Source organism: Rhinoderma darwinii, chromosome 9 (assembly GCF_050947455.1).
Source record: "Rhinoderma darwinii isolate aRhiDar2 chromosome 9, aRhiDar2.hap1, whole genome shotgun sequence".
In the NCBI taxonomy this organism is placed as follows: Eukaryota; Metazoa; Chordata; class Amphibia; order Anura; family Rhinodermatidae; genus Rhinoderma; species Rhinoderma darwinii.
In genome coordinates this window covers 88,654,436-88,681,402 of record NC_134695.1, presented here as the reverse complement: position 1 = coordinate 88,681,402, position 26,967 = coordinate 88,654,436, and the positions used below count along the sequence as shown (strand labels likewise).

General features: G+C 46.7%; 1 protein-coding gene across 1 annotated transcript in view; it reads left to right on the top strand.

Moving 5' to 3' along the window:
- Window positions 1-26,967, top strand: part of VPS35 (VPS35 retromer complex component) — a 49,404-nt gene that overhangs the window by 14,724 nt on the left and 7,713 nt on the right. The window contains exons 6-15 of the mRNA XM_075838422.1: window positions 2,588-2,801; window positions 2,899-2,982; window positions 3,648-3,757; window positions 4,429-4,525; window positions 5,908-6,056; window positions 12,545-12,752; window positions 12,862-13,017; window positions 21,753-21,875; window positions 24,483-24,662; window positions 25,865-26,104. Of these exons, the coding sequence (XP_075694537.1) occupies window positions 2,588-2,801; window positions 2,899-2,982; window positions 3,648-3,757; window positions 4,429-4,525; window positions 5,908-6,056; window positions 12,545-12,752; window positions 12,862-13,017; window positions 21,753-21,875; window positions 24,483-24,662; window positions 25,865-26,104 (1,561 nt within the window). The remainder of the gene's footprint in view (window positions 1-2,587; window positions 2,802-2,898; window positions 2,983-3,647; window positions 3,758-4,428; window positions 4,526-5,907; window positions 6,057-12,544; window positions 12,753-12,861; window positions 13,018-21,752; window positions 21,876-24,482; window positions 24,663-25,864; window positions 26,105-26,967) is intronic.

The window sequence follows — 26,967 nt, the reverse complement described above, 5'->3', positions numbered from 1 at the left end:
TCCATTCAATAGACTTGGTTATTGGGCACCAGCAGAGTCTAAGGAAGGAGATGCACCCTATGTCCCAGGAAGATGAGGGGAGGGGGGGCTAAAGGGTTATTTCAATGATCGCTGGGATACTTGTCCAGCAATGGGACTCTCACCTTAGACAGCGGGGTCCCGTATCCTCCGCTGTGCCATTGAGCATGGCACTCTCCATTCTAGACTATGGGGCGTTATGGACACCGCATGGAAGGATCTCTCTCTCTCGTTTGGCAGCGCAGGGGAATGTCAGAGATGGGAGGATGAAGTTGCCCCGAATATAAGGAGGCCAGGGTGGGGGAGGCCAGTGCTTCAAGAATAAAACTGACCCTACAGGTGGGTGGTGGTATTGTGGGCGGGGAGAGGGGATACCTCAGCTACTCACCCCCTCTGTATCTTCCCAAGTACATACCAGCATGGTCACCCCTTTGCCTCTCTGGTTAGATGGAGCGCTGGTGAGGATCAGGCTGGAAGCCGGGGGGATCCTTGGCTTGATGACCGAGGCGCTCTGGTGCTGTTGTCTTTCCTTTGGTCGGGGACAATGGCGTGGTAGATTTGTCCCCATGCGCCCTCCCTCTCTCTCTGGGATAGGAGTGTCATGGCGCTATACTTGCGTGCAGGCGAGCCGATGAGAGATTCTTCCAGTTCATCACTCACAATGTCCGTGCCCTAGGAGAAGATTGTCACAATTTGTATTGAAATGCACGGTCAGATGTTATTTGTGTATTTAGGATGTTCCCCCTCCCGCCGCCCCAGACATCTCTTTTTTTTAGTTGTACTGCTCAAATCTGTGTTTTGGGGGAGTACCGTATAATACTAAAATAAGCACTCAGGGTTTTTTTTTCTGGGCCCCCCCCCCCCCACTTGCAAATGTGATGTAGATGTGTATTGAATTACTTGGTGCTGTATTTTATAGGTAGAAGTTCCAGACCGCCGTAAGGTCACATGAGCTCCACTCTGACAACCCAAATCCTACACCGTCTGTTGTAGGAAGCGTAAGTCAGTTTATAAGTGATCAAGCCCCTCATAGACTTGCACTGAGAGCCTGACTTCCAGTTCTACAGACAATGCTATAGGATACAGGGAGTCCGTATAAAGATCATGCGGCGGCCTGGAACGGAGCGGCTACCCCTGACATACAGTACTAGGTAAGCCCATACACATGTCTACAATACACTACAGTACTGTACATTTGCGTTCAGGAAAGGGGGTGGAAAAAAAATAAAACCCCAGAGTGCTTCTTTAATCTGTGGGGCACCGTATAATACTATGAAGGGGTAGTCTCACCACAGTGACTGTATCTGACATGGTCCCTCAGGGTCTTTTTACACCGGCCAAGGTGGGCCATAAAAACGAGCGCCTATCAACGAGACGGCTCGTTGATTGGCGCTCGTTTGCTCCTTACATATCTGATCATAGTGTGAATCAGGACGTCACCACGATCGCTCATCCCCATTTCCATCACGTCGGCAGCACATCGTTGTTTCACAGGGAGATGTTCTGCGTAAACGATACGATCAGCTGACGAACGAGCGAAGGGCAATGATCGGGATGAACGCTCGTTTGACCGATCATTGGCTTGTGTTAAAGGGCCTTTATTCCCCAATCATAATTTCACAAAATCTGTTTTATTGAAAATGCCTCCTTGTCCAGTTAATGAATACTCACAGTCCTTGGGGAGGGGAGGGGAGGGGGTGGGTCTTCTGATTATCTAGATTGCTATTGTAGTCATCCACCAGCAGTGCAGTAAACGCACAGCCGTCCAGTCCCTGATCCTCGCTGCCGGTCCAGAGACCACACTAGACAATACACAGTCCACTGGCCTCCGTCCTGCACCGAGACGGTGTAATTACCTGTATCGCACCACTGTGTGCAGGAGAAGCCAGGAGCGGCTGCAGATATATACGGATATCAAGCCTTTGTTTGGAGCCCGTGCTGCAGTGAAATACGATTCCTACAACAACCTATGTCCTCTGGTGTTTTATCAGATCTCTCCCCCGCCTGCCCCAAATGAGATAAGAATCGAGGAATAGTCTCTCAACTCTCATTTGGATTTTGCCAGCGGTGCAGAGAGAGACCTGATCTCAGAGCGCCGCACGACAGTGAGATGTTTTATTTACCTGGACACAGGCATGTGGCGGCTGCTAGGCCGTCCGCAAACAAAGTCAAAGGGCGCAAAGTGGGAGCAGGAAGGATGAAAATAAAGGGTTGGTAAGTATAAAACACTACAAAAAAGAACAACATGTAAAAACGGAGACAGTAAAAACTGCATCAGATGAGAAAAAACACAAATAATGGCCGACCGAGCGTTTCAATGAAAATGATTTGATCTTCTATTTAGGAAATGGACACTGAGTAATAAATTGGATCCCGGAATAATTTTTACCTTGGCTGTAATCTTGCGTTTACCCACTGGGTCTGTGTCCCCCAATGACGGCTCTTTACCCGGAGGCCGTGGGCATTTGCTTCCTGGGTCGTAGATATTACCGTCCTGGTTTGCTTGTCTTTTGTATGGGATTGATAATCTAGTAGATTGTGATGGTGTTGATCATCCTTTGTTTTGCAGCGAGGAAGTTACAGGTGACATCAGCGACTCCATGGATTTCGTACTGCTGAATTTTGCTGAAATGAACAAGCTGTGGGTGCGTATGCAGCACCAGGGCCACAGCCGGGACAAGGAGAAGAGGGAACGCGAGCGGCAGGAACTTCGTATTCTGGTGGGAACCAACTTGGTCCGACTCAGTCAGCTGGAGGGAGTCAATGTGGAGCGGTATAAGCAGGTGAGCAGTACGTGCTTTACTGCTGCAGACTGACGCTTCTCCTGGGACCGGATCACTGGGAACAGCCGGGATTTATGTTGTCTGTTTCTCCATTTAGATTGTGTTACCGGGAATACTAGAACAGGTTGTTAATTGCAGAGATGCACTGGCTCAGGAATACCTCATGGAATGTATCATACAGGTGAGCACAAGGTTTATGACCCCTGAGATAGGCGAAGACCTTACCGATCCTTCTGTCTATGCTATTGTATGTCAAGTCATTGCTGCATTTGGGGTTTTCTTGATTAAAGAGAACCTGTCACCTCCTGACATGTTTTAGTAAATAATTGTATTCCCCATGAAGTTAAAGTTCTGCAGCGTCTATTGATAAAACTCTACTTTGTAGCGTTCCTCTTTTATTCCTCCTAGAAATGTATGAATAAATTGACAACTGGGTATTACCAGCTGAGGGTGTGTCCATACAGAGACTGTCCAATCAGTGCTGACAGTGAGACTGTAGGGACACGCCCCGTTGTCAAAGGGAACGCCCAGTTGTCCATTTATTCATAAATTTCTAGGAGGAATAACAGAGGAAAGACACATTGCAGAGTTCTAAGAAAAGATGCTCCAGAATTGATATTTCATGGGGAACACAAAGTATTTACTAAAATAGATGTCATGGGAGGTGACAGGTTGTCTACTTTAGACAATCCCTTTGAATAGCCCCTCCTAGAGCGCATTGGGTAATGGACGGGAGGTCTCCCTAAACTCTTGGACGACCCCTTGGAATTGACCATTCATCTCCCATCCATTTGCATACTATATAGCAGCCCCCACATCTTACATAACATGCGGTTTGTCGCTCAGGTTTTCCCGGATGAATTTCATCTCCAAACACTGAACCCTTTCCTTCGCGCTTGTGCAGAGGTCCACCAAAATGTCAACGTGAAAAACATCATCATCGCTTTAATCGACCGGTAAGTGTATAGTCCCCTCCATGGCACCGGCCGCTTGGCGGGATCACTCTATGGAGGTGCAAAATGGAAGATGTCAGGGGTGCGAGATGGCTGAGGTATAGGACTCGTGGTTCCATCCATTGAGCGCATTGACGTTCCTTTAATATAGTGGCCTCCAATCTGTGGCTCCCCCAGCTGAACTACAACTCTCAGCATGCCTTGACAATCTGCGGCTAGTTGGGCATGCTTGGAGTTGTCGTCTTACAAAAGTTGGAGTCCTCACAATCACTGTGGGGGTATTTTCCAGTCTGTATATCAATATTGTATGAGAGTAATTGCTGGAAACAGTCAGTAAGTAGTGAGTAAGGTTATTAATGCAGGATGATCAACGCTCAGCTGACGGCACATTAAACAATAGTTACTATTTTTAACAATTACAGTTAATTTTTATTTTATTTTTAATCCTTTCTCATTTTTAATTTTCATTTGAATTAGTTCAGCAGCCCAAATCCCTCTCCTGTTCTGATTGTTTGCTACAATGTATCAGTGCAGGTAAAATGTATCAGTCTGGAATCCAGACTTGATGCAATTGTAGCAAACCCTCAGCTGTGAGATGCATTCTGACTGCACAGGTTTTCATACAGTAATATAATTTCCACACTTATTGACATTGTTTCCTTCGTCTCTCGCAGGTTAGCCCTGTTTGCACATAGAGAAGATGGACCCGGGATCCCCGCTGACATAAAACTATTTGACATTTTCTCCCAGCAGGTGGCCACAGTCATACAGGTGAGCGCACACCACAGAGGTGACGCTATATCGTGTAGGGTTACACTATCATTGTGGAACTGTTAGGCCGGGTTCACACAGAGTTTTTTGCACGCAGAAAATCTGCCTCAAAATTCCGTTTCAGATTTTGCTCTGCCTGCACGCAGTTTTTCGCCCGCGGCCATTGAGCGCCACGGGCAAAAACACAGCGAAATACGCTTTCTCTTCCTCCCATTGAGGTCAATGGGAGGTCAGAGACGTAAACGCCCGAAGATGGGACATGTCGCTTCTTTTTCCCGGGAGCCGTTTTTTCCGCTCGTGGGAAAAAACGCCTCCGTCTCCCATTGAAATCAATGGAAGGCATTTTCGGCCGTTTCTTTTACGCGTTTCCGACACGGTTTCCGCGTCAAAAAACGTGTCAAAATTCTGTATGAACTGACCCTTCGCGCCCCCAAATGGTGATAAATAAAGTGACCGATTTTAGAATACACTTTCTATGAATGTAAAATCTGAAAGTTAACGGGTATGTACCTCCCATATATAAATGTTCATTTATGGGCGCCGGATTATCAAATATTCTGGATTATTGAATAGTCTTAGAAAAGCATATCAAATATACCTGTAAGGATAGAGAACCACGAGGCAGACCAATCAAAAGAAGGTATGGATGTATCATCTGGTATCTAATCCAAGGAGTCTTGGTTTTCTCTGTTCAGTCTTTTGGCTATCAGACTTTCTGGATTATTGGAAGTCGGTTAAAAGGAATAGTTCTTTGTTCTTGTACAATTTAAAGGGGTTGTCCATGTCCGGACAACTGCTGACCCATCCACAGGATAGGTCATCAGTATATGGTGGCTGCGGGTCTGACACCCGGACCCGGCACCGATCAGCTGCTCCGGATATTTTAAGGGGTATGCAGTATTTGGAGCCGGAAGCAGATGGCTCCGACCACTCCATAGCGGCCGTTCTGCAGAATAGGAAAGGAATCAGAGCTGCAGTACTGGAGCTCGGCCACTATTCCGTGTCCGGAGCTATCTGCTTCCAGCATGGACGTCCGGTGCCCGGAGGCAGACGCTGCAGCTGATCGGTGCGGGGTCCGGGTGTCAGACTCCCACCGATCATATACTGATGACCTATCCTGTGGATCGGTCATCAGGTGTCCGGTCGTGGACAACCCCTTTTAATCTATTTTCTGAAAATCTGATAATCTTGCTCTCCAAGCAGAAGACTGAGCAGAGAAAACCAAGTAGGAAATTTCTCAAAATTTCTTTACTATGAAGATCTATTAATCGGGCACCTATCAAGTCCCATTCATGCCAGAATACGGGAATTTTACTGTGACCCACCTATAGGTAGATGTCGTGAATCTTAATGTCCGTTCTTGTCTCCCTCCCCCGATGCAGTCTCGTCAGGACATGCCATCCGAAGACGTCGTGTCCTTGCAAGTGTCTCTGATTAACTTGGCAATGAAGTGCTATCCTGATCGGGTGGATTATGTGGATAAAGTGCTGGAGACGACCGTGGACATTTTTAACAAGCTGAACCTTGAACAGTGAGTAGATGAGAATAATAGATGGTCCTCTCTAGTCTCCATAGCCGACATCTCCTCCTCTTCAGCAGAACGCTGTCCGTTCTCCATTGTTATTAGGAATGGCGCTAAGCCTTAATAAGACAATGGGATCCTTACACGTTGCCTGCAGACAGGGCTGTGTCACAGAATATGCGATTTAATGTTGCCACTTAAAGGGGTTGTCCTGAGTGTAAATCGTTATATAATGAAAAGTTCTGCAACTTTCTAATCTATTTTGTGTTTCAATTCCTCCCATAACAAGATTTTTGCTTGCTATCAGGGAATAGAAGAGTTCTGGTTTGTATACAGAGGGTGAGCAACCTGTAGAGATCTAATACTTTTCACTGCTGAGGGTTTGCTACAGTTATATATGGTCTAGACCAGGGGTCTCAAACTCGGCCGGGTAAGTGGGCCGCATATAGAAAAAATGGGAAGTTGACGGGCCGCATTACTTTCAAATTTGATACAATACAAAATTATTGTTTAATCAATTAGTTATTTGAACTACTATAACACTATATTACTAGAATAATACTACATTACTATAATAATAGCGCTAGGTTTAAAATGTGAGATATTTCTCCACGTGCTTATTTCAACAATCCAGCTTTCCAGTTTTAGGCCCCATGCACACGACCGTGTTTTTGCGTCCGCAATTCCCCCGCAAATCCACGGGAGAATTGCGGACCCATTCATTTCTATGGGCCCATACACACTATCCGTGTTTTCACGGGTCTCCGCATGTCCGCACATCCGTGCCGCAGAAACTCCGGACATGTCCTATTATGGGCCGCAAATGCGGTGCGGACATGCCAATAGAAGTCAATGGGCCCGTGGAAATTGCGGATACACCTCCGTGTGTCATCCGCAGTTTTGCGGATTTGCGGAAGTGTTGCTAGGCGACGACCGGGAATGAGTTCTGTCGTCATCATGTTTTAACTAGGCTTTTTTTTTTTCATCCGCATTTTGCGGATTACATACGGATGAACTGCGGAGGACATACGGATGAACTGCGGATGACATTTCACGGAACACGGTCCTGGAATTTGCGGACCAGAAAAACACTACGGTCGTGTGCATGAGGCCTAAGTGTCGCTAAATGCAGTCCGGCGGCTCAGTTAGCACACATGTCAAGATTAGGCAGCCCCTTTTTAGATAGTGCCCTCTGTGGATGCTGCCGCAGTGCCCTCTGTGGATGCTGCCGCAGTGCCCTCTGTGGATGCTGCCGCAGTGCCCTCTGTGGATGCTGCCGCAGTGCCCTCTGTGGATGCTGCCGCAGTGCCCTCTGTGGATGCTGCCGCAGTGCCCTCTGTGGATGCTGCCGCAGTGCCCTCTGTGGATGCTGCCGCAGTGCCCTCTGTGGATGCTGCCGCAGTGCCCTCTGTGGATGCTGCCGCAGCGCCCTCTGTGGATGCGGCCGCAGCGTCCTCTGTGGATGCGGCCGCAGCGCCCTCTGTGGATGCGGCCGCAGCGCCCTCTGTGGATGCGGCCGCAGCGCCCTCTGTGGATGCGGCCGCAGCGCCCTCTGTGGATGCGGCCGCAGCGCCCTCTGTGGATGCGGCCGCAGCGCCCTCTGTGGATGCGGCCGCAGCGCCCTCTGTGGATGCGGCCGCAGCGCCCTCTGTGGATGCGGCCGCAGCGCCCTCTGTGGATGCGGCCGCAGCGCCCTCTGTGGATGCGGCCGCAGCGCCCTCTGTGGATGCGGCCGCAGCGCCCTCTGTGGATGCGGCCACACATCCCTAGATAATGCCAGTGTCCTCTTCAGATACTGTCACACACCCACTTGTAGATAACGCCACAGTGCCCTCTGTAGAGGCTGCCCCAGTGCCCTCTGTAGAGGCTGCCCCAGTGATGTCAGGGGCTTGCCCAGAGCTGGAGTCCCAGGCAGAGTGCTAGTAGGCATCCTGACATCACTGGGACTCCTGCTATGGGGAAGCCCCTGACATCATTGTCGATGTATGGACAGCGATGTTAGAGGCTTCCCCAGAGTCACGGAGCAGAGCCGATAATAGCGCTCTGCCCGAGACTCCGCTCTGGGGAAGACCCTGACACACTGTCCATATATGGGCAGATATGTCAGGGAATTCCGCAGCGTCCCGGAGCAGAGCCTATACTAGCTCTGCCCGGGACTCCGCTATGGGGAAGACCCTGACACACTGTCCATATATGGGCTGCGATGTCAGGAAATTCCACAGAGTCCCGGAGCAGAGCCGACACCAGCGCTCTGCTCCGCTCTGGGCAAGACCCTGACACACTGTCCATATATGGGCAGCAATGTCAGGGAATTCCACAGAGTCCCGGAGCAGAGCCGACACCAGCGCTCTGCTCGGGACTCCGGCTCTGGGGAAGCCCCAGACATCGCTGTTCATATGTGGACAGCGATATCAGGGAATTCCACAGAGTCCAGGAGCAGAGCCGACACCAGCGCTCTGCTCCGCTCTGGGCAAGACCCTGACACACTGTCCATATATGGGCAGCAATGTCAGGGAATTCCACAGAGTCCCGGAGCAGAGCTGACACCAGCGCTCTGCTCGGGGCTCCGGCTCTGGGGAAGCCCCAGACATCGCTGTTCTTATGTGGACAGCGATGTCAGGGAATTCCAGAGTCTCGGAGCAGAGCCGATACTAGCGGCTCTTGCTCTGTGTCCCGCGGGCCGCAGATGACAGCCCCAGGGGCCGCATGCGGCCCGCGGGCCGCGTGCTTGAGACCCCTGGTCTAGACGATCCTCTGAGATACACACAGCAATAGCACACGTCTCTGTACAGGTAAAATGTATTGGCTGGAAGTTTAAGGGTTAAAACTGGACAACCCCATAGAACATTTGCAGGTTCCCCGATTATGTGCCAATTAGAGGGATCCAACGCGAGGTCCGCTGCAATGAGCGCTGTTGTCGCCATGGGTAGCTAGCGGTGGGCCTTTTTTCCCCTTGCAGCATAGCATCACATGGAGCCCATAGAAATCAATAGCTTTGCCATGTAATCCGCAAGTAAGCCGGGTCCTCCAGAGCGTCTCCCTTCTATGTTATAGAGGGGGTCCTAAGGGGGCAACAACCCTCTATTACATCCATATGTTCTAATAGGTATAGGGTCAGCAAGCTTAGTTACCCCGGCTGTTGTGAAACTACAATTCCCAGCATTCCCCGAAAAGCTTTTGGCTGTCAGGGCATGCTGGGAGTTGTAGTTTAACACCTGGAGTGCCGAAGGTTGCTGACCCCATGAATAGGGGTTTATCTAAAAAAACAGCACCTTTTAACAAGCCCATCAGCTGTGTGAGCAGGACTAGGTCAGACATGTTTTTAGCACCTGCGTTTAGACAAGTGTTCCCATTCATTAATAGCAAGCGGTGACTGTCCTGATGGCGCATATGGATGATAAGGGTTGTCTAAACCAGCAAGCCCATCAGGATGTCGACTAGAATGTCCCCATTCACTGACAGAAAGCAGAGATCTTGACAACGCAAAACATTACAAAGTTGCAGAACTTTTCATTTTACATTGATATTTAAAGAGGCTCTGTCACCACATAAGTGCCCTGTCTCCTACATAAGGAGATCGGCGCTGTAATGTAGGTGACAGTAATGCTTTTTATTTTAAAAAAATGATCTATTTTCACCACTTTATTAGCGACTTCAGATTTATGCTAATGAGTTGCTTAATGCCCAAGTGGGCGTGTTTTTACTTTAGACCAAGTGGGCGTTGTACAGGGGAGTGTATGACGCTGACCAATCAGCATCATACACTCCTCTCCATTCATTTACTCAGCGCATAGGGATCCTGCTAGATCCTTATGCGCTGTCTTATACTGACACATTAACGATACTGAAGTGTTTAGACAGTGAATAGACATTCCACGGGATGTCTATTCACAATCTCTGCACTTCGTTACTCTGTCTATGGTAGTTACAGCAGAGGAAGCGTGATCTTGCGAGATCTCGCTGTAAATGACAGGTTACAACGAGATTACACTTCCTCTGCTGTAACTACCATAGACAGAGTAACGAAGTGCAGAGATTGTGAATAGACATCCCGTGGAATGTCTATTCACTGTCTAAACACTTCAGTATCGTTAATGTGTCAGTATAAGACAGCGCATAAGGATCTAGCAGGATCCCTATGCGCTGAGTAAATGAATGGAGAGGAGTGTATGATGCTGATTGGTCACTGATTGGTCAGCATCATACACTCCCCTGTACAACGCCCACTTGGTCTAAAGTAAAACCACGCCCAGTTGGGCATTAAGCAACTCATTAGCATAAAATCGCTAATAAAGAGGTGAAAATAGATAGTTTTATTAAATAAAAAGCATCACTGTCACCTACATTATAGCGCCGATCTCCTTATGTAGGAGACAGGGCACTTATAATGTGGTGACAGAGCCTCTTTAAGCTTTATTAACATATCACGGGAAAGTCATCTCACAAAAATAACTGAATGTGTCCTTCCTCCAGTCATCCCGCTGCATGAAGTAAATGAAAACTTTGCCGCCTCAGGCTGCTCCAGCATGCGACCTATTTTTATAACCTCTGTTGTCTGTGCCGGCAGCGCTGAGCGTCGTGTTCGCTGTGACTCTGCTCTTAAGTTGACTCTCATCTCTGAGACGGGCACCTGTTGATCCCTCGACATGCCACAAACAAGAGAATATATAGCTGGTACATTCGGTTCTGTGTCTGTCGGTGACGGCCGCTCTAGTCCGGGGTCATGTGCCCTTTTTTAGTTATTTACAAGCAGTTTTCTCGGTACGGGATTCATGTTGTAATTTTGCTTTAATGACGGGAGACAAGTGTTGCTTAGGAAACTTTTTTAAAGCAACCGTTGCCCTCTGACTCTTCATGTGGTGCCTCTACTCAAAGGGAAAGCAGTCGCTGTACTGTGTGTTGCTTTAAGACCAGGGAAAAACCTGCCCCCTGGACACGTGGCACTTGTATGAATATAATGAGTGGTGTGTACGGGTTGGCATGTGTTCATATGGTCTGCGGTCGGTACTCTCAGGCCCAACCTCTAGGATCCCACACCATTGCCGAGGATGAGGCTCCCTTTAAATAGACTTGAATGAGAGTGTTGGCATTTCTGATTCACAGGTTATAAAACTTAAAAAAAAAAAAAAAAAAAAAGTGTCCACCTGTTGAGTCACTTTCTTACTATGAATCCTGAGTTATATCCTGTATTATACTCCAGAGCTGCACTCACTATTCTGCTGGTGGAGTCACTGTGTACATACATTACATTACTTATCCTGTACTGATCCTGAGTTACATCCTGTATTATACTCCAGAGCTGCACTCACTATTCTGCTGGTGGAGTCACTGTGTACATACATTACATTACTTATCCTGTACTCATCCTGAGTTACATCCTGTATTATACTCCAGAGCTGAACTCACTATTCTGCTGGTGGAGTCACTGTGTACATACATTACATTACTTATCCTGTACTGTTCCTGAGTTACATCCTGTATTATACTCCAGAGCTGCACTCACTATTCTGCTGGTGGAGTCACTGTGTACATACATTACATTACTTATCCTGTACTCATCCTGAGTTACATCCTGTATTATACTCCAGAGCTGCACTCACTATTCTGCTGGTGGAGTCTCTGTGTACATACATTACATTACTTATCCTGTGCTGATCCTGAGTTACATCCTGTATTATACTCCAGAGCTGCACTCACTATTCTGCTGGTGGAGTCACTGTGTACATACATTACATTACTTATCCTGTACTGATCCTGAGTTACTTCCTGTATTATACTCCAGAGCTGCACTCACTATTCTGCTGGTGGAGTCACTGTGTACATACATTACATTACTTATCCTGTACTGATCCTGAGTTATATCCTGTATTATACTCCAGAGCTGCACTCACTATTCTGCTGGTGGAGTCTCTGTGTACATACATTACATTACTTATCCTGTACTGATCCTGAGTTACATCCTGTATTATACTCCAGAGCTGCACTCACTATTCTGCTGGTGTAGTCACTGTCTACATACATTACATTACTTATCCTGTACTGATCCTGAGTTACAGCCTGTATTATACTCCAGAGCAGCATTTACAATTCTTTCGGCTTTAGAGACTAAATCTCCCAGCATTTTCAGCTCGTTCAGTGTCTACACAGTTTGCTGTGGTGATTAATAGTCTGGGAAGTGTTGTCTTTGCACCAGGATCTGTACAGTCATCTGATGTAGACCGCTTTGTTTGCACCCACTCATATCCTGCAGTGTCCAATACAATCACAATTGGAACTGGCCAGTATATTCTCATACCTTGTCTTGTGTAGCAGCTGTGATGTAGTGTGAGGACAATATGTATAAGCAGAGTTTGTCATTTGGCTCACATCTTTATCTGCTGCATTGTCTTCGCTCTGAATTATCACCCCCCCCCACATGCAACTTTCAGCTCTGCTACATCTGTAACCAGAGTAATGCAAACCGGGCTCTAACATGTGGCTACATGTGTACCTTTCAGCATCGCCACGAGCAGCGCAGTCTCCAAGGAACTGACCCGGCTACTGAAGATACCGGTGGATACTTATAACAACATCCTGACGGTGCTGAAGCTCAAACATTTCTATCCACTCTTTGAGTACTTTGACTACGAGTCCAGAAAGAGTATGAGCTGCTATGTGCTGAGCAGTGCCCTGGAGTACAACACGGAGATTGGATCTCAAGAGCAGGTAACGTCTGAGCCGCGCCCTCACTCTGGTGCCCCCCCCCCCTGTTCCCCGCCCCCGCTCTGTTCTCCATGACCAGAGATTAATGCGATCGCCCTTGATGTTCCGACAGGTGGATGCCATCATGAATTTAGTATCAACGCTTATTCAGGACCAGCCGGACCAGCCAGCAGAAGACCCCGATCCAGAGGACTTTGCTGATGAGCAGAGCCTCGTGGGCAGGTTCATTCACCTTTTGAGGTCCGATGACCCCGATCAGCAGTACCTGGTAAGTAGTCAGTATATTGTCATCTCGGGGACATCTACTAAATTGTTCGTTATTTCCATATAGCTCAAGTAAAAGAGGCGCTCGTATGTCCTTCAACTGCCCTTCAATAGTAGCTACACTTTCATGACTTGTCCACTGGGGGCACTGTTTATTGATGTAGATGATAATTGTTTGCTGTGGTTGAGTCTTAATGATTGAAATGTAAGGCCCAGTTCACACGGAGTTCTTTGACGCAGTAACCGCGTTGGAATGCATGCCAAAAAACGCCTGAAACCGCCACCCATTGATTTTAATGGGATGCGGAGGGAGGTGTTTTTTTTTTTTTTTTCCCATGGCGCTTTTTAGCGCTTGCGGTAAAACAAAAAACTGCATAATTTTTCTTCTCGCCGTTCCGCCTTTGACCTCCCGTTAAAATCAATGGGAAGCAGAAAAAACTTTATTCACTGTTCTTTGGCCAGCAGCGCTCAATGGCCGCAAATGAAAAGCGTCACGAAAATCACAGCAAGAATTTGCAGGAAGGTCAAAATTCCTGAAGGAATTTTGGGGCAGGTTTTTCTGCCTGAAAAAAAACTCCATTTGAAAACGGCCTTTGGGATGATATTACATTTGATGAACGTTAGAATTTAGCCGGCAGCTCCAGAGACGTCCTGCAACCGCTTATCTCCCTTCCTTCAGGGGTTGGTGCTTGATTGATTTGTCAGGATTTTGATATTGATGGCTTGTCCTTAGAACAGGCCATCAATATCCGATCGATGAGTTTCCAACTCCTGTCAGCCCAACCGATCAGCTGATTGAATTGACCGCTGCGCTCGTCCCCTTCATGGTTTACCAGCACAGCGCCATGCATTTGGCAGTGGCTTTGGCTGGTATTGCAGATCAGTGACATTCACTTGAATGGGAACGAGCTGCTGTACCATGCGCAGCCACTACAAAATGTACAGCGCTGTACAATGAAGGGGATGTAAGCACTGCAGCCCCTTTACACAGCTGATCGATGGGGGTGCTGGGAGTCAGACTCCCACCGATCTGGTAATGATCGCTTATAGTAAGAGTAGGCCACCAATATCCAAGTCCTGGAAAACCCTTTTAAAGAGCTTCTCAGCTTTGGACAATCTCTACTTGTTAGAAGGGTCCCTTAACAATAAGCCGATCACAAAGTCTCATGTTGGAGCCAAGAGCGATCAGTGATAATCTGTGTGAGAACTTGACAGTAAGCGTTCAATTGCCCTGCAGCGCCACCACAGGAGAAATAAAGCATTACACAGTGCCCATTCATATCAATGGTAATAATTCACAGCTAGTAAAGTTGCAGTCCTCTAGTGACTGGTGCATTTGCTTTAATGAATATTGGGGGTCCTGAGTGACCTACCCTTTTATTGGACAACAATCAATATTGACCACCATTACCACTCTCAGGGAAGGTAAGTCACCGTATAATGATACATAATTGCCATTTATGACCCTAGGAAAGCTGGGTGACAACCCCAGTGGCAATAATGGTGGCCGTTTTGGTATAAGAGGACGACTCTCAGATATATATATATACTAGGGGTATGTTCTATCTTCTTGTAGTGCTTTGCTCTGCAGTAATTGGAGGTATCCGTCTTATCCGGCAGATGGCTGCAGATTGTTCCAGCTCTGACTCTATTACATTTCATACGAGTGATTACTTTCATGCTGCGCCTTTTCATAGGGACGTTCTTTGTGCTCAAATTACCATTATGATGTATTCAATCGCCTAATTCTCATCCTATCAATCCAGTTTTAATATCCTTTTTATGGAATGGCAGCAGATGCCGGAGCGTGAGTCAGCACATCCCCCCCCCCCCCCCGCGCCGTGCCGCTACCGACACTGCTGTTATCTATGGCGGCCAGAAAGGTCATCGTTCTTTACGTGTCCATCCAGAAATCCCTGAGCCCCCTCCCATAACTATATCCTTATAAACAGCAGAGTCATTGCTCCTATTTGTGACGACGGGCTGTGTATTATTTAGCTATAATTATGCGAAACGCCCCCCCCATAGATTGCAGCCACTGAGATAATGATGTTCGTCTCACTATATTAATGCCACTTTTAGTTGAATCTTTCCTCCCACGGGTCTATGTTTTGCTGTACACCTACTGGGGGGTCTAACGGCACTATTCATCCTAATCCCCTTAGTTTATGAAATGAATTCTAGAACTGCAGTAAATACTGACACAAACGAAGGGCAATTAGGGAACGGGAGCAGGAGGAATGTTGCTGTGCATAATAACGTAGATCTGTATGGTATTCGGGGGCTGTGAAAAGCTGGATGATGACCCTTATGGGCAGCGTTATATCCGCATCATCTGTTGTGAAGCTACAACTCCCAGCATGTCCTGATGTGCTGAATGGTTAGAGCGCCACAACCTGTAGAGACTACAACTACCCACATATCTTCGCATCCACACACTGCTAGGTCTTGTTGAGCGTTGTAGTTTCACACTTCTGGAGAGCCACAGACTACAGAAACTACATGTCCCAGCAAGTAGTGATGTCCTCAGTCTGCCGGGGCTTGTTGAGAGTTGTAGTTTCTGTTGCCAGTCTCTCTCCAGCAGTGGGATACTACAACTCTCAACAAGCCGTTTCAGCTTGAGGACATCCGTTCTTGCTGGGACTTGTAGTTTGCTTGAGAGCTACAGGCTACGGAGTGTGATACTACAAGTCCCAGAAAGTACTGATGTCCTCAAGCTGAAAGGGCTTGTTGGGAGTTGTAGTATCCCACTGCTGGAGAGCTACTGGCTACAGAAACTACAAGCCCCAGCATGTATGGATTACCTCTGGCTGCCAGGGCTTGTTGAGAGTTGTAGTTTCTCAACCACAGGCTGCAGACCATTGCTCCACAGTAATGCCTTATCCGCCTTCATGTCCCTTTGCACTTGTATTTGCTTCCCTGCGCCGCTGATCGGCTTGTTAATTGTAAAGTGAGAGAAGCGGCTCTGAGGAAGTGGGACTGAGCGCTCGGATCCTTTCCTTAGTGTAAACGAGGTCACAGTCTGCACGCCGGCACCTCTCGTCTTACAGCGGGAAAATTCTGATTAAGTCGCCTCCTGCCGAGACTTGTTACTTTCCCGGCAGTGGTTTTAGCTGTCGCCACCGCCGCTCCTGACAGCTCATCATCGCCATGAAAAGAGGCAATTTCCTCACCGTGTCCTGTGTCTACCGAACTAATGACAGGACGCAATGCACAGCGCCGGGTCCAGTCCAGCCGGGTGGTCTGTGAACAACCTGCAGAAATCTGAGTATTAATGAGCCGCTTATTATAGTCTGATCAGCGGGTATTCACCGGTCACATGACCTAATGGTGTAAATAAGTCACGTCAAGCCTAATATGCAAATGAGATGCTAATGAGTCCATAGGGATTTTTGTCCGTTCTATGGACTCCTAGATTATTCAGACTGAATGTAATGCATTAAACGGGACTGTAGGTCCTGAGACTGTCCCATCACGTGAGTGCTGCTGACCTTAAATGAACTGTAACCTTTCTTTGGCCGCTGCGGTAATTTATGGCAGCCCCCAAACCTTTCCTGCAGTTGTAATATCCCTTGGAGCAGGCGTCCGCAACGTTCGGCACACCAGCTGTTGAGAAACTACAACTCCCAGCGTGCTCTAACAGCCCACGGCTTTATTATTCCAGTCAAATGCTGTCAGTGCATGCTGGGAATTGTAGTTTCACAACAGCTGGAGTTCGAAGGTTGCTGACCCCTGCCTTAGAGGACCCATAGATCGGGTATTCCGACCCCTCCCCCATCGCTAGATGGATTTCGACGTGGCCGATACTTGGTTCCTATGGGAGATAAGCCGGTGCCAGTGGAGTCTGGGAACGACTTATTCCCCTCTCACAATTTAAATCACGTGGCCAGGCTGAGCTTTCATGTGTAGATTGCGGCTACAGTGTCCATATACAATAAAAGTCTAAACTGTTAAAGTTGCATGAAGGCGCATGTGCAAGTAGCAGTACGGCGCACCGGGCTGCAGTAACATATAATCTCATCTTCCATGCGTATTTTTTATTTTTATTAGCCGTGATATGCAAATGTACCAACATAATGATTCTTCATGACTCCTCCAGACGTGTAGCCTCATTTTGTTAAGTGCAGTGCCCCTTTTAAGGGAACCATTGCTGTTTAAGGACTCTAAGGGTATGTTCACACGACCTATTTTCAGCTGTTTTTCGGGCCTGAAACTGCAGGGGCTGAACACTTCCAAACATCTGCCCATTGATTTTCAATGGGAAAAACGGCGTTCCGTTCCCATGGACATTTTTTACGCGGCCGTTTCTAAAAACGACCGTGTAAAAAAACGCCTCGTAAGAAGAACTGCACGTCACTTCTTGAGCTGTTTTTGGAGCCGTTTTTGCATTGACTCAATAGAAAAAAAGCTCCTAAAGCGGCCGCAAAAAACGCAAGTTGCAAAACGGCTGAAAATCAGAAGCTGTTTAACCCTTCAGGGATCAGTTCTGTAGTGTTTCATCTCGCCAGGGAGTCCAGGGGCCTCCTCTGTAAATACGAAGTGATTCATTATCTTATTCATTACCTATTTAATTGACTTGGATTGATCCAACGGCAACAAGTGGGAATTTTTAATGTAACATCATGGCTTCTAATCCCCTCTCGGACCGCGTCGTAATCAATTCCTGTGTTTTCCTTTTCGCTTTAAATTACCGCCAACTCTCCATGATCAATCAAGTCCACAGGGGCTGGCAGCAAGCAGAGGTCTTATACGTGTTAGGAACCAGGATTCCTTATTCTTTTAAGTCTAATTGACCTGAATAATAGGGATATTGTGCATGATCTTGGCTCTCGGAAGGCTGAATTGAAGCAGAACGTTTTTGAAAGCTGCTGAAACCCATACACGCGTATATGAAGTATCCCCTGGAGCCGCCGCGCTCTGTTCCGGAGAGCTTGCGTTCTTAATTGCTTCATGTAGCACACGCTTAAGAAGTGGATTTAAGAAGTTGAGAAGCCGGCAATTTTGCTGTATCGCTATGGGGGGGATCTGTATTTGCCCCGTTATTCTTTTATTAATCTCTCAATGTTTTGTATCTGGAGAACAAGCGTTTTTCACAGAGAAAATTACGGAGCACTTAACCACATTGCTCAGCGTGCCGCCTAGTACTGTGTACAGCGGATGTCATGCTAAAGCCGGGTTTGCTGTAGTCCACACTAGGGCTGGGCAGTTATGACCTAAATCCAAGTCACGATTGATTGAACATGTAACCTTGAGTACGATTATTTAGGCCACACCCCTATTGCATGCCACACCCCCTATTTGCATTCTACACCTATGATTTAATCTTTATCCCCTGAGCCTGCTGTATACTACTGTATATAATATACCCCCTGACACTGCCCCCACACGTTATAATGCCCCATAGCTGCCCCCACACAGAATGCCCCATAGCTGCCCCCACACGTTATAATGCCCCATAGCTGCCCCCACACGTTATAATGCCCCATAGCTGCCCCCACACAGAATGCCCCATAGCTGCCCCCACACGTTATAATGCCCCATAGCTGCCCCCACACGTTATAATGCCCCATAGCTGCCCCCACACGTTATAATGCCCCATAGCTGCCCCCACACGTTATAATGCCCCATAGCTGCCCCCACACGTTATAATGCCCCATAGCTGCCCCCACACGTTATAATGCCCCATAGCTGCCCCCACACCTTATAATGCCCCATAGCTGCCCCCACACCTTATAATGCCCCATAGCTGCCCCCACACGTTATAATTGCCCCTATAACTATCTCCACCGTATAATGACCCTATAGTTGCGCCCACACAGTATAATGCCCCTACAGCTGCCCCCAATGGTGCCTGATCATAATAATATACATACTCCCCTAACCCTGTTCCAATGATGAGTGGAGGAGATCCCTCTGCTCCTCTGGTCTGTGCAGCTCGGCGTAGACAGGCGCGATGATGATGTCACTGACTCGTGTCAAGTCATACATAGTGAATGGTAGAGCAGAGACCTTGTGGTTCCCTGCTCTACCATTGGCTTTCAACTGTATCTGCGTACTGAAGATGCAGATACAGTTTTTAAACCGGGAGAAAAAATTTGATAAAACAGAAATTCGCAAGATGATGTCGATTTTAATTGTGTGCGACTACAAGACTGTATGTTCTGCCACATTCTATCTAAACTGGGGATCTGAACCTCTATGTATCCCAATTTTGAGAAATCCCCATCTTTTAGATTGGATACATAGATCTGAACTGCTGCGAGTTCTGCTGGGAGAGAGGACAGAGAGCTGCTTCATGGTCTTCGCACTAAACTCTTACTGCAGGGAGTATACATAGGGAAATACTATTAAAACCACAAGACTCTGGGTATAGTTTTCACATTTACAACCTAGGTAGTGGAGCTGTACGTTGCTCTCATCCATCTTTGTTTCTTCTGCTCCATAACCGTGGTTCTTGCTGATCTACAGCATTGATGTGGAGCAGGGGGCCAGTAACATAGACTAGGTTTATTAGCTACCAACACCAGCTACTGGTAAAATGATCATTTCATGTTGTATTCCACTTTTGGGGAGTATCTATCTTTTTCCATTGGACACCTGGAGCTCAACTGCAGGGAGTTCTGCTGGGAGAGAGGGCAGAGAGCTGCTCTGTTACTGCAGCGAGTATATAGGAAATACTGCTCAAACAACAAGGTCTCCTTTTTGGAGGGCACAGTTTTTATGTTTGCACCCTAGGTAGTGGAGCTGTACATTATTCTCCTCCATCTTTCATTCTTCTGCTCCTTAACCGTGATCTAGAGCTTTGGCGTGGCGCAGGGGGCAGTAGCATAGACCGGGTTTATTAACATGCTATCAACACCGGCAACTGGTAAAATGATCGCTTCCTATTGGGTGAGACCTGCGGAGTGCCTGTAATACAACAAGGTCTAGCTCGGTGGTGGTCATTAGCGCCATGGTCATTGCTGCGGGGAGCTGACCCCATCTTGTTCCTCCTTTTTTAAGAAGGTTTGGGATTTAATGAGCAGCATGTATGTCACGGTTGTTGATAAGCTGCTGGTTTGGGAACGGACTCCGTCCAGCTTTTAATAAGGACATTTTCTTTAAGGACACGGAACAATGGCGGTTCATTACACACACACACAATTACTGCGACCTGCAGATGTAATCCTAAAAATAAACGGAATAAGGAACTTTTCTCTCTCCTCTAGAAATATAATATAATGGAGGGAAAATATATCTTTAATCTGCATCTGATAATCCAGAAACATCAGAAACCAAAGACGGAGGGGAGATTAGAAAAATGGTTCGCGCCACTCTTGTCCATGTCTGGTACTGCAACTCAGTCCTTTTGACTTGAATGGGCATAAGCTGCAATACTAGAAATGGACAGAAGTGTTTCTTTTTCTAACCCTGGACTACCCCTTTTAAAGAGGACCTGTCACCTCTCCAGACATGTCTGTTTTTAGTAAATGATTGTATTTCCCATGAAATAACAATTTTGGAGCCTCTTTTCTTAGAAATCATTATTGTGCCAATCCTCTGTTATTCCTCCTACAAATTTAAGACTGAAGGGGCGTGTCCCTACACAGTCTCACTTAGTCAGCACTGATTGGACACTGTCAGTCTGTGTAGGGAAACCCCCCCCCCCCCCCAAACTGGTAACACCCAGTTGCAAATTTATTCATAAATTTCTAGGAGGAATAACAGAGGCACAGTCCAACATGGAGTTCTAAGAAAAGATGCTCCAGAATTGTATTTCTATGGGAATAACAAGTATTTACTAAACCAGACAAATCCGCAGCGGTGACAGGTCCCATTTAATTTACGACACAGGTCTGTTTATGTTCATTTAGACCTTTCATTTCCAGAGGGTCTATGGCTAAGCGTCATGTATCCTCTCATTTTACCCCTAGTCTCCCATATAGACCGGAGCTAAGTCCCGTACACGATGCTGGACCTATTAAAGGGGTTTTCCCATCTTGGAAAATTATGGCATATCCACAGGATATGCCATAAAAGTCAGACAGATTGGGGTCCCCCCGGACACTTCCTGGTTAGGCCTCCTGTCCGCATGTCGGCCGCATTTCCCGGACCGAACACCGTTAAGGGAGCCGGGCTCCTAGCATCATAGTTATGTATGACGCCAGCTGTCACTGCCTCCCCGCGGGACTGTCACGTACTGAAAACCTGTTTCAGTACGGGACAGTATTCCCACGTGAATACAGGGACACCTAACGTCATACATAACTATGATGTTAGGAGCCCGGCTCGCTGCACGGTGTTAGGTCCGGGAAATGCGGGCGACATGCGGACTGTATATCGCGGACCGAATGCGGTCGTGTGCTTGAGGCCTAACCATGAAGTGTCCGAGAGGCAGCGGAGCAGAGTAGGCTAGAACGGGGTTTAGGGGGCCCCATTCTAGAAATCGGTGCGAGTCCCAGAGGCGGGACCCGCATCTGTCGAACTTTTATGGCATATCCTGTGGATATGCCGTAGTTGTCCAAGATGAGAAAACCCCTTAAAGTTGGAGTTTGGTGTCTGTAACTTTAAATTGGCGCTTCTATAAGACACCTGAGTAACGCTCCGCTTACATCCTGCACCCTCTCAGCTGCAGTTGGATAATTCTTCTCTCTTCTAGGGCCGGATGTGGCGCCGCTCACCGTTGGGATGGAACAGATTACATTGTAATGTGTGTTTTTTGTCTTTCTCTGATCTCTATTTGTATTTTCTTATTTTAAGATACTGAACACGTCTCGAAAGCATTTTGGGGCAGGGGGAAATCAACGAATCCGCTTCACGTTACCGCCCCTGGTATTTGCAGCATATCAGCTTGCTTTCCGATACAAAGAAAACTCCAAAGCGGTGAGTGATTTGTTTCTTAATCTTCAAGATCTCTGCTTGTTGTCAGTAAATTGAGTCATGCAGAGGCTAAAAAAAACTACAGCCCGAAGACCTTTCACAGATTAAGGTTTTGTACAATTGTATCTTCCTGTGTTCTGAAGAGTCTGAGTTCCAGGATGATAAATTTTACCGGCTCGAATACATTGTACCAAACCATCAGCACAGGCAATGCTTCTTATTTTATCCCAGACTATTGACGGGATTGTATCCAATTTAAGTATTAATTTGTTGGCTCTAGATGTAAACATAATATTCCCCTTCACAGACTGCAAGCAGAGATCTTGAAAATGGGGAGAAATTTAAACGCAGAGTGTATTACAGAGTGGCAGATTTTTTTATTTTTTTTATCCTACAAGGATTAAAGGGGTTTTCCCAGCTCCGACATTTATGGCAGGGCCACCGGGTATGACATAAATGTTAGGTGCGGGTCCCAGAGGTGGGACCTGCATGCATCTATGTCTAGAACGGGGTCCCCTGACCCCCGTCTTACCCTTTGCTGCTGTCTCTCGTGCTAATGGGAGTTACGGAAACAGTGTAGCCAACGAGCTATGCTGTTTGTGGACCTCGGGCGCTATGGAGACCGCGTAGCTTGCTGTGCTACGCTGTTACCAGGACTCCCATTCACTTCTATGTTAATTCCGGAAACAGCGTAACAAAACGCACTCCGCTTTTTCTGGAAGGCCCGGCCACCTCTTATTGGCCGGAGGGCTGTGGCAGAAGGTAGGACGGAGGTCAGGGGGGCTCTGTTCTAAAGAAAGGTGCAGGTCCTATATTATATACCATAATTGTCCAAAGTTGGGAAAACCCCCTTTTTAAGTTTTTTTTATTTACAGCGAAAAGACCCTTTTTTAAGGTCCCATGCACATGACCGTAAATTTAGTCACGGTCTGCAATTACGGACCCATTCATTTCTATTGACCACGGACATCTCCCCTCTTCCCGTATATTTGCGGGAAGGTGTCCGGGGCCGTAGAAAGCCTCTGCAAAAGGTAGGACATGTAGGACTTCTTTATGGGAGCACGGGCCAAAAATGCGGGTGGCTGTCCGTGGCCAGCTATGCCCGTAATCGCGAACCGTGATTACGGACACGGCGGTGTGCAAGTGGCCTAAGGGAGAACTCCACTCTGCTGGGTGACATTATCGTAAAATATCTCTCGGGTGGCGGATTTGCAGGGTGAGATCTCGGTAAACGCCCTTAGAGCTGAGATGTGGTGGAGACGTCCACTGGTTTTATGTTATTATAGAATAGAGCGTCGCGTTCAATCCTCCTCGAGTCATCCTGAAACTTTTTTTTAAGAACCAATATGGCTGCCATCTGCCTGGATCTATCCCTTGCTCCAACATTCTTGCTGTTCTGTCGTCGGGAATGCCAGTTAGCAACCCCGTTGGGGATGACAGCGTCAACAACTTTGTTGGCCACCCAACTTTCCAAGAAAAGGATGTAAGGAAGAAACGGCTCAATATAATTCTGACCATTTGACAAGAGAGAACAACTCATGGACTTATATGTACGGATCATATTCAGTTCTGAAGGAGGAGGGGGGGGGGCTCCGTAATCTCTTCTCGCAAATTTTCGTACTATTATGTCCTAATTGCAGTCCTCTAACTGTAATAATGTGCCCGAGTAATCGTGCAAGTGTCCGTGATCACCATGGGGGCCCAACTGGATCCGAGAAAGCGTTTTTCGCTGCGTTATACGGCTGTTTTTGGAGCTGTTTTTCTATAGAGTCCATGAAAAACGGCTCCAAAAATGTCCCAAGAAGTAATCTTTTTCGTGCGCGTCTTTTTACGTGCCGTTTTTGGAAAACGAGGCGCAAAAAAACGCCCCAACAGAACGCTGTATTTCCCATTGAAATCAATGGGCAGATGTTTGGAGACGTTCTACTTCCGATTTTCTTAGCCGTTTTTCGAGGCGTAAACGTCTCAAATTACGCCTGAAAGCACTACGTGTGCACATACCCTAAAAGTTCATCTATAATATGTACGGATAAAAACTAAAGCTGGTCCTGAATAATACAAGTCATCGTGTAACTACGTTGATGGGGAAATCAAAAAAGTTACAGCTCTAGTAATGCGGCAACGAAAAACAATAATGCCCAGTACCGAAGACCCAAAACAGACCCATCCTTAAAGGGTTATTTAAAGAGGTTCTCCGCTTTGGACAATCCCTATGTTAGACTGCTCCCTTAACAATGAGCTGATCACAAAGTGTCCACCCTACTGGGACCCCCAGCGATCAGCTGTGATCTGTGGGGAAACCTGGCAGTAAGTGTTTAATTTCCCTGCAGCGCCGCCACAGGAGAAATGAAGCATTACACAGTGTCCATTCATATCAATGTGTTGTCTTTGTATTACAGAACAGGGCCTCCATGGCGAGAGACGCTCTATCTAACTTTAACAGAGGACCCCCTATTAACTCCGAATTCCCCAATAGGGTGTATGACAATGGGTTTTCTAAACTGGACAATCCCTTTAATCTAGTGCAGTGTTTAAAGGGTCTCCAGTGAGTTGCTGTCTGTCTGACGTTCCTCTATGTGATGGTTTCTTTCTCCGTTCTCTATCTGGCAGGATGATAAGTGGGATAAGAAGTGTCAGAAGATCTTCTCCTTCGCTCACCAGACGATCAGCGCGTTAATTAAAGCAGAATTGGCCGAGTTGCCCCTCAGACTGTTCCTCCAGGGGGCTTTGGCAGCCGGAGAAATTGGATTTGAAAACCACGAGACGGTGGCCTATGAATTTATGTCTCAGGTAATGACCCGCCCGCGTCTGTCAGGTATTTTTTTCCCTTGCTGTCACTTGATGACCTTGTCGTCTCGCGGGAGTGTGTCGTCTGCAGAACAAAGCCGCCTGATGGTTTCACGCTCGTCGTTCATCGTAGAGGCGGCTCAAGGCCTTTTTAAAATGTGAATGACCAAATGGGATGAAATGTCCTCCCCCTCCTCCGCTCAGATGTGGTAGTCTCTGCACAATGCGGTCCTAGCTAGTAAATCACCATTAAATGGCACGTGAACCATTAGTATAGCATTTCTACAGTTTACAGATCTAATAGTCTACATAAAATGTTGACCTCTGCTTCCTGTCAGTAAATGGAAGTCTCCTTTTTTTTTACATCTGCCCAGATCTGGTCTTGCTGAGGGTAGCGGCACAAATCTCTCTTGTCCCAGTTTACTGGCTGATATCTATTATTTACAATATTATATTGTAACAAGCCTATCAGCTGTGTGAGCAGGACTAAAATAAATTACGTTTTTTATCTCGCAATGTGAAAAAAAAAAAAAAACTAAATTCACTGACAGCAAGCATTGATTTTGAAAATGGCAAAGAATTGAAGCAAAGTAGATTAGAAAGTTGCAGAACTTTTTTTTAGTAAGATTTACATCCCTATTATTTTATGGAGATTTTCTATAAAGATTAATTTTTACGGAATCAAATTTGCCTCCGTAATCTTGCAGCAATTACTGGATTCTTATCTCTCTTTGGGTTAGTTGATCGTAGTTTATATAATCCATTAGGTCTTTTCTGTACTGTGAATCAGCTCCCACATACTGAACTCATGGTGGGCTTGTTCTTAAGCATTGCAGCCAATCAAAGCTGCAGTTTAAAGCATGGTGAAGGGACAGCGCAGCTACCTATGATGAGCCAGAAGGTGGATTTTAGATTTCCTTAGACTCCTATTAGACAATGCAGCTAAGCTGTGGTCCCTGATCATAGATCGAGATAGATAGATAGATAGTTCATCTATCTATCCTATGTATCCTATCCTATGTATCCTATCCTTATCTATCTTTATCTATTGTATCCCATGTATCCTATCCTTATCTATCTATCCTATGTATCCTATCCTTATCTATCTATCCTATGTATCCTATCCTATGTATCCTATCCTTATCTATCTATCCTATGTATCCTATCGCTGTAACCAGATTGTCTTCTCTATAACCGGTCTCCAGGCATTTTCACTGTATGAAGACGAAATCAGCGACTCTAAGGCTCAGCTGGCGGCCATCACCCTCATCATTGGAACATTTGAGAAGATGAAATGCTTCAGTGAAGAAAACCACGAGCCTCTGAGGACCCAGAGCGCGCTGGCTGCGTCCAAGCTCCTGAAGAAGCCGGATCAGTGCCGGGCAGTCAGCACCTCCGCTCATCTCTTCTGGTCCGGACGCAACACGGATAAAGATGGTGAAGAGGTGAGAAGGTGTTCAAGCTGTATATATATATATATATATCCACATCTAGCAGCAGGAAGGCCACATGGGCCCCCTTTTTGTTTTATGACTTTTTTTACCCATTTCAGAAGTAGATAGAAATGCAGCAACCTGTCGCCAATATGATTGGAATGTTGACAGCAGCACAGAGTATTTCAGGGATGGAGTATCCAGATCTTGTTGCAGCTAGTGTGTTGTTCACTCATGTGATGGCAGTGAGGTCAGGACTGAAAGAGATGGGGGCAATGTTATCATTTAAGTAGATAAATGAAAGGAGCAGGGAGCCACAGCAGCACAAAGTATGTCAGGGGAGAAATGTGCTAGCCCTAGGGTGAGAAAGTAGCAGGGTATTTTTTTTTGTTGTCCTACTGGTGGAGAATAACTGTATTTGTAAGTGTTATATGATCTATATTAGAAAATCGCTACTTTTAAATCGCTGGTTTTAGATTCTCAAAATTTTTAAGACCTCTGATTGCTGCCAGTGAATAGGAACATACTTGTTTGCATTCATACGTTGAAACCTGTACAGGCTGGATACAATCTTAGCAGAAGTTTTCAGTCTGTGCAGGGTTTGAGGTTCATGATGTAATCAATTCACTGACAGCCGCTGGATGAAAACCAGTATATAACTATTCCCTGAGAGCATGCAGAGTTATTGAAAAATAGGATTTGAAACACAAACTATATTAGAAAGTTGCAGAACTTTTCTCTATTCAATGAATAAGCTTCGTTGTCCTTATAATGGACAATTCCTTTCGTGCATTTCAACTGGTGGTCACAGTCAAGATCTGGGTAATTTGAGTCTTCTTAAAGTGACGCTCCGCTCAACAGCTAAAAATCGATAT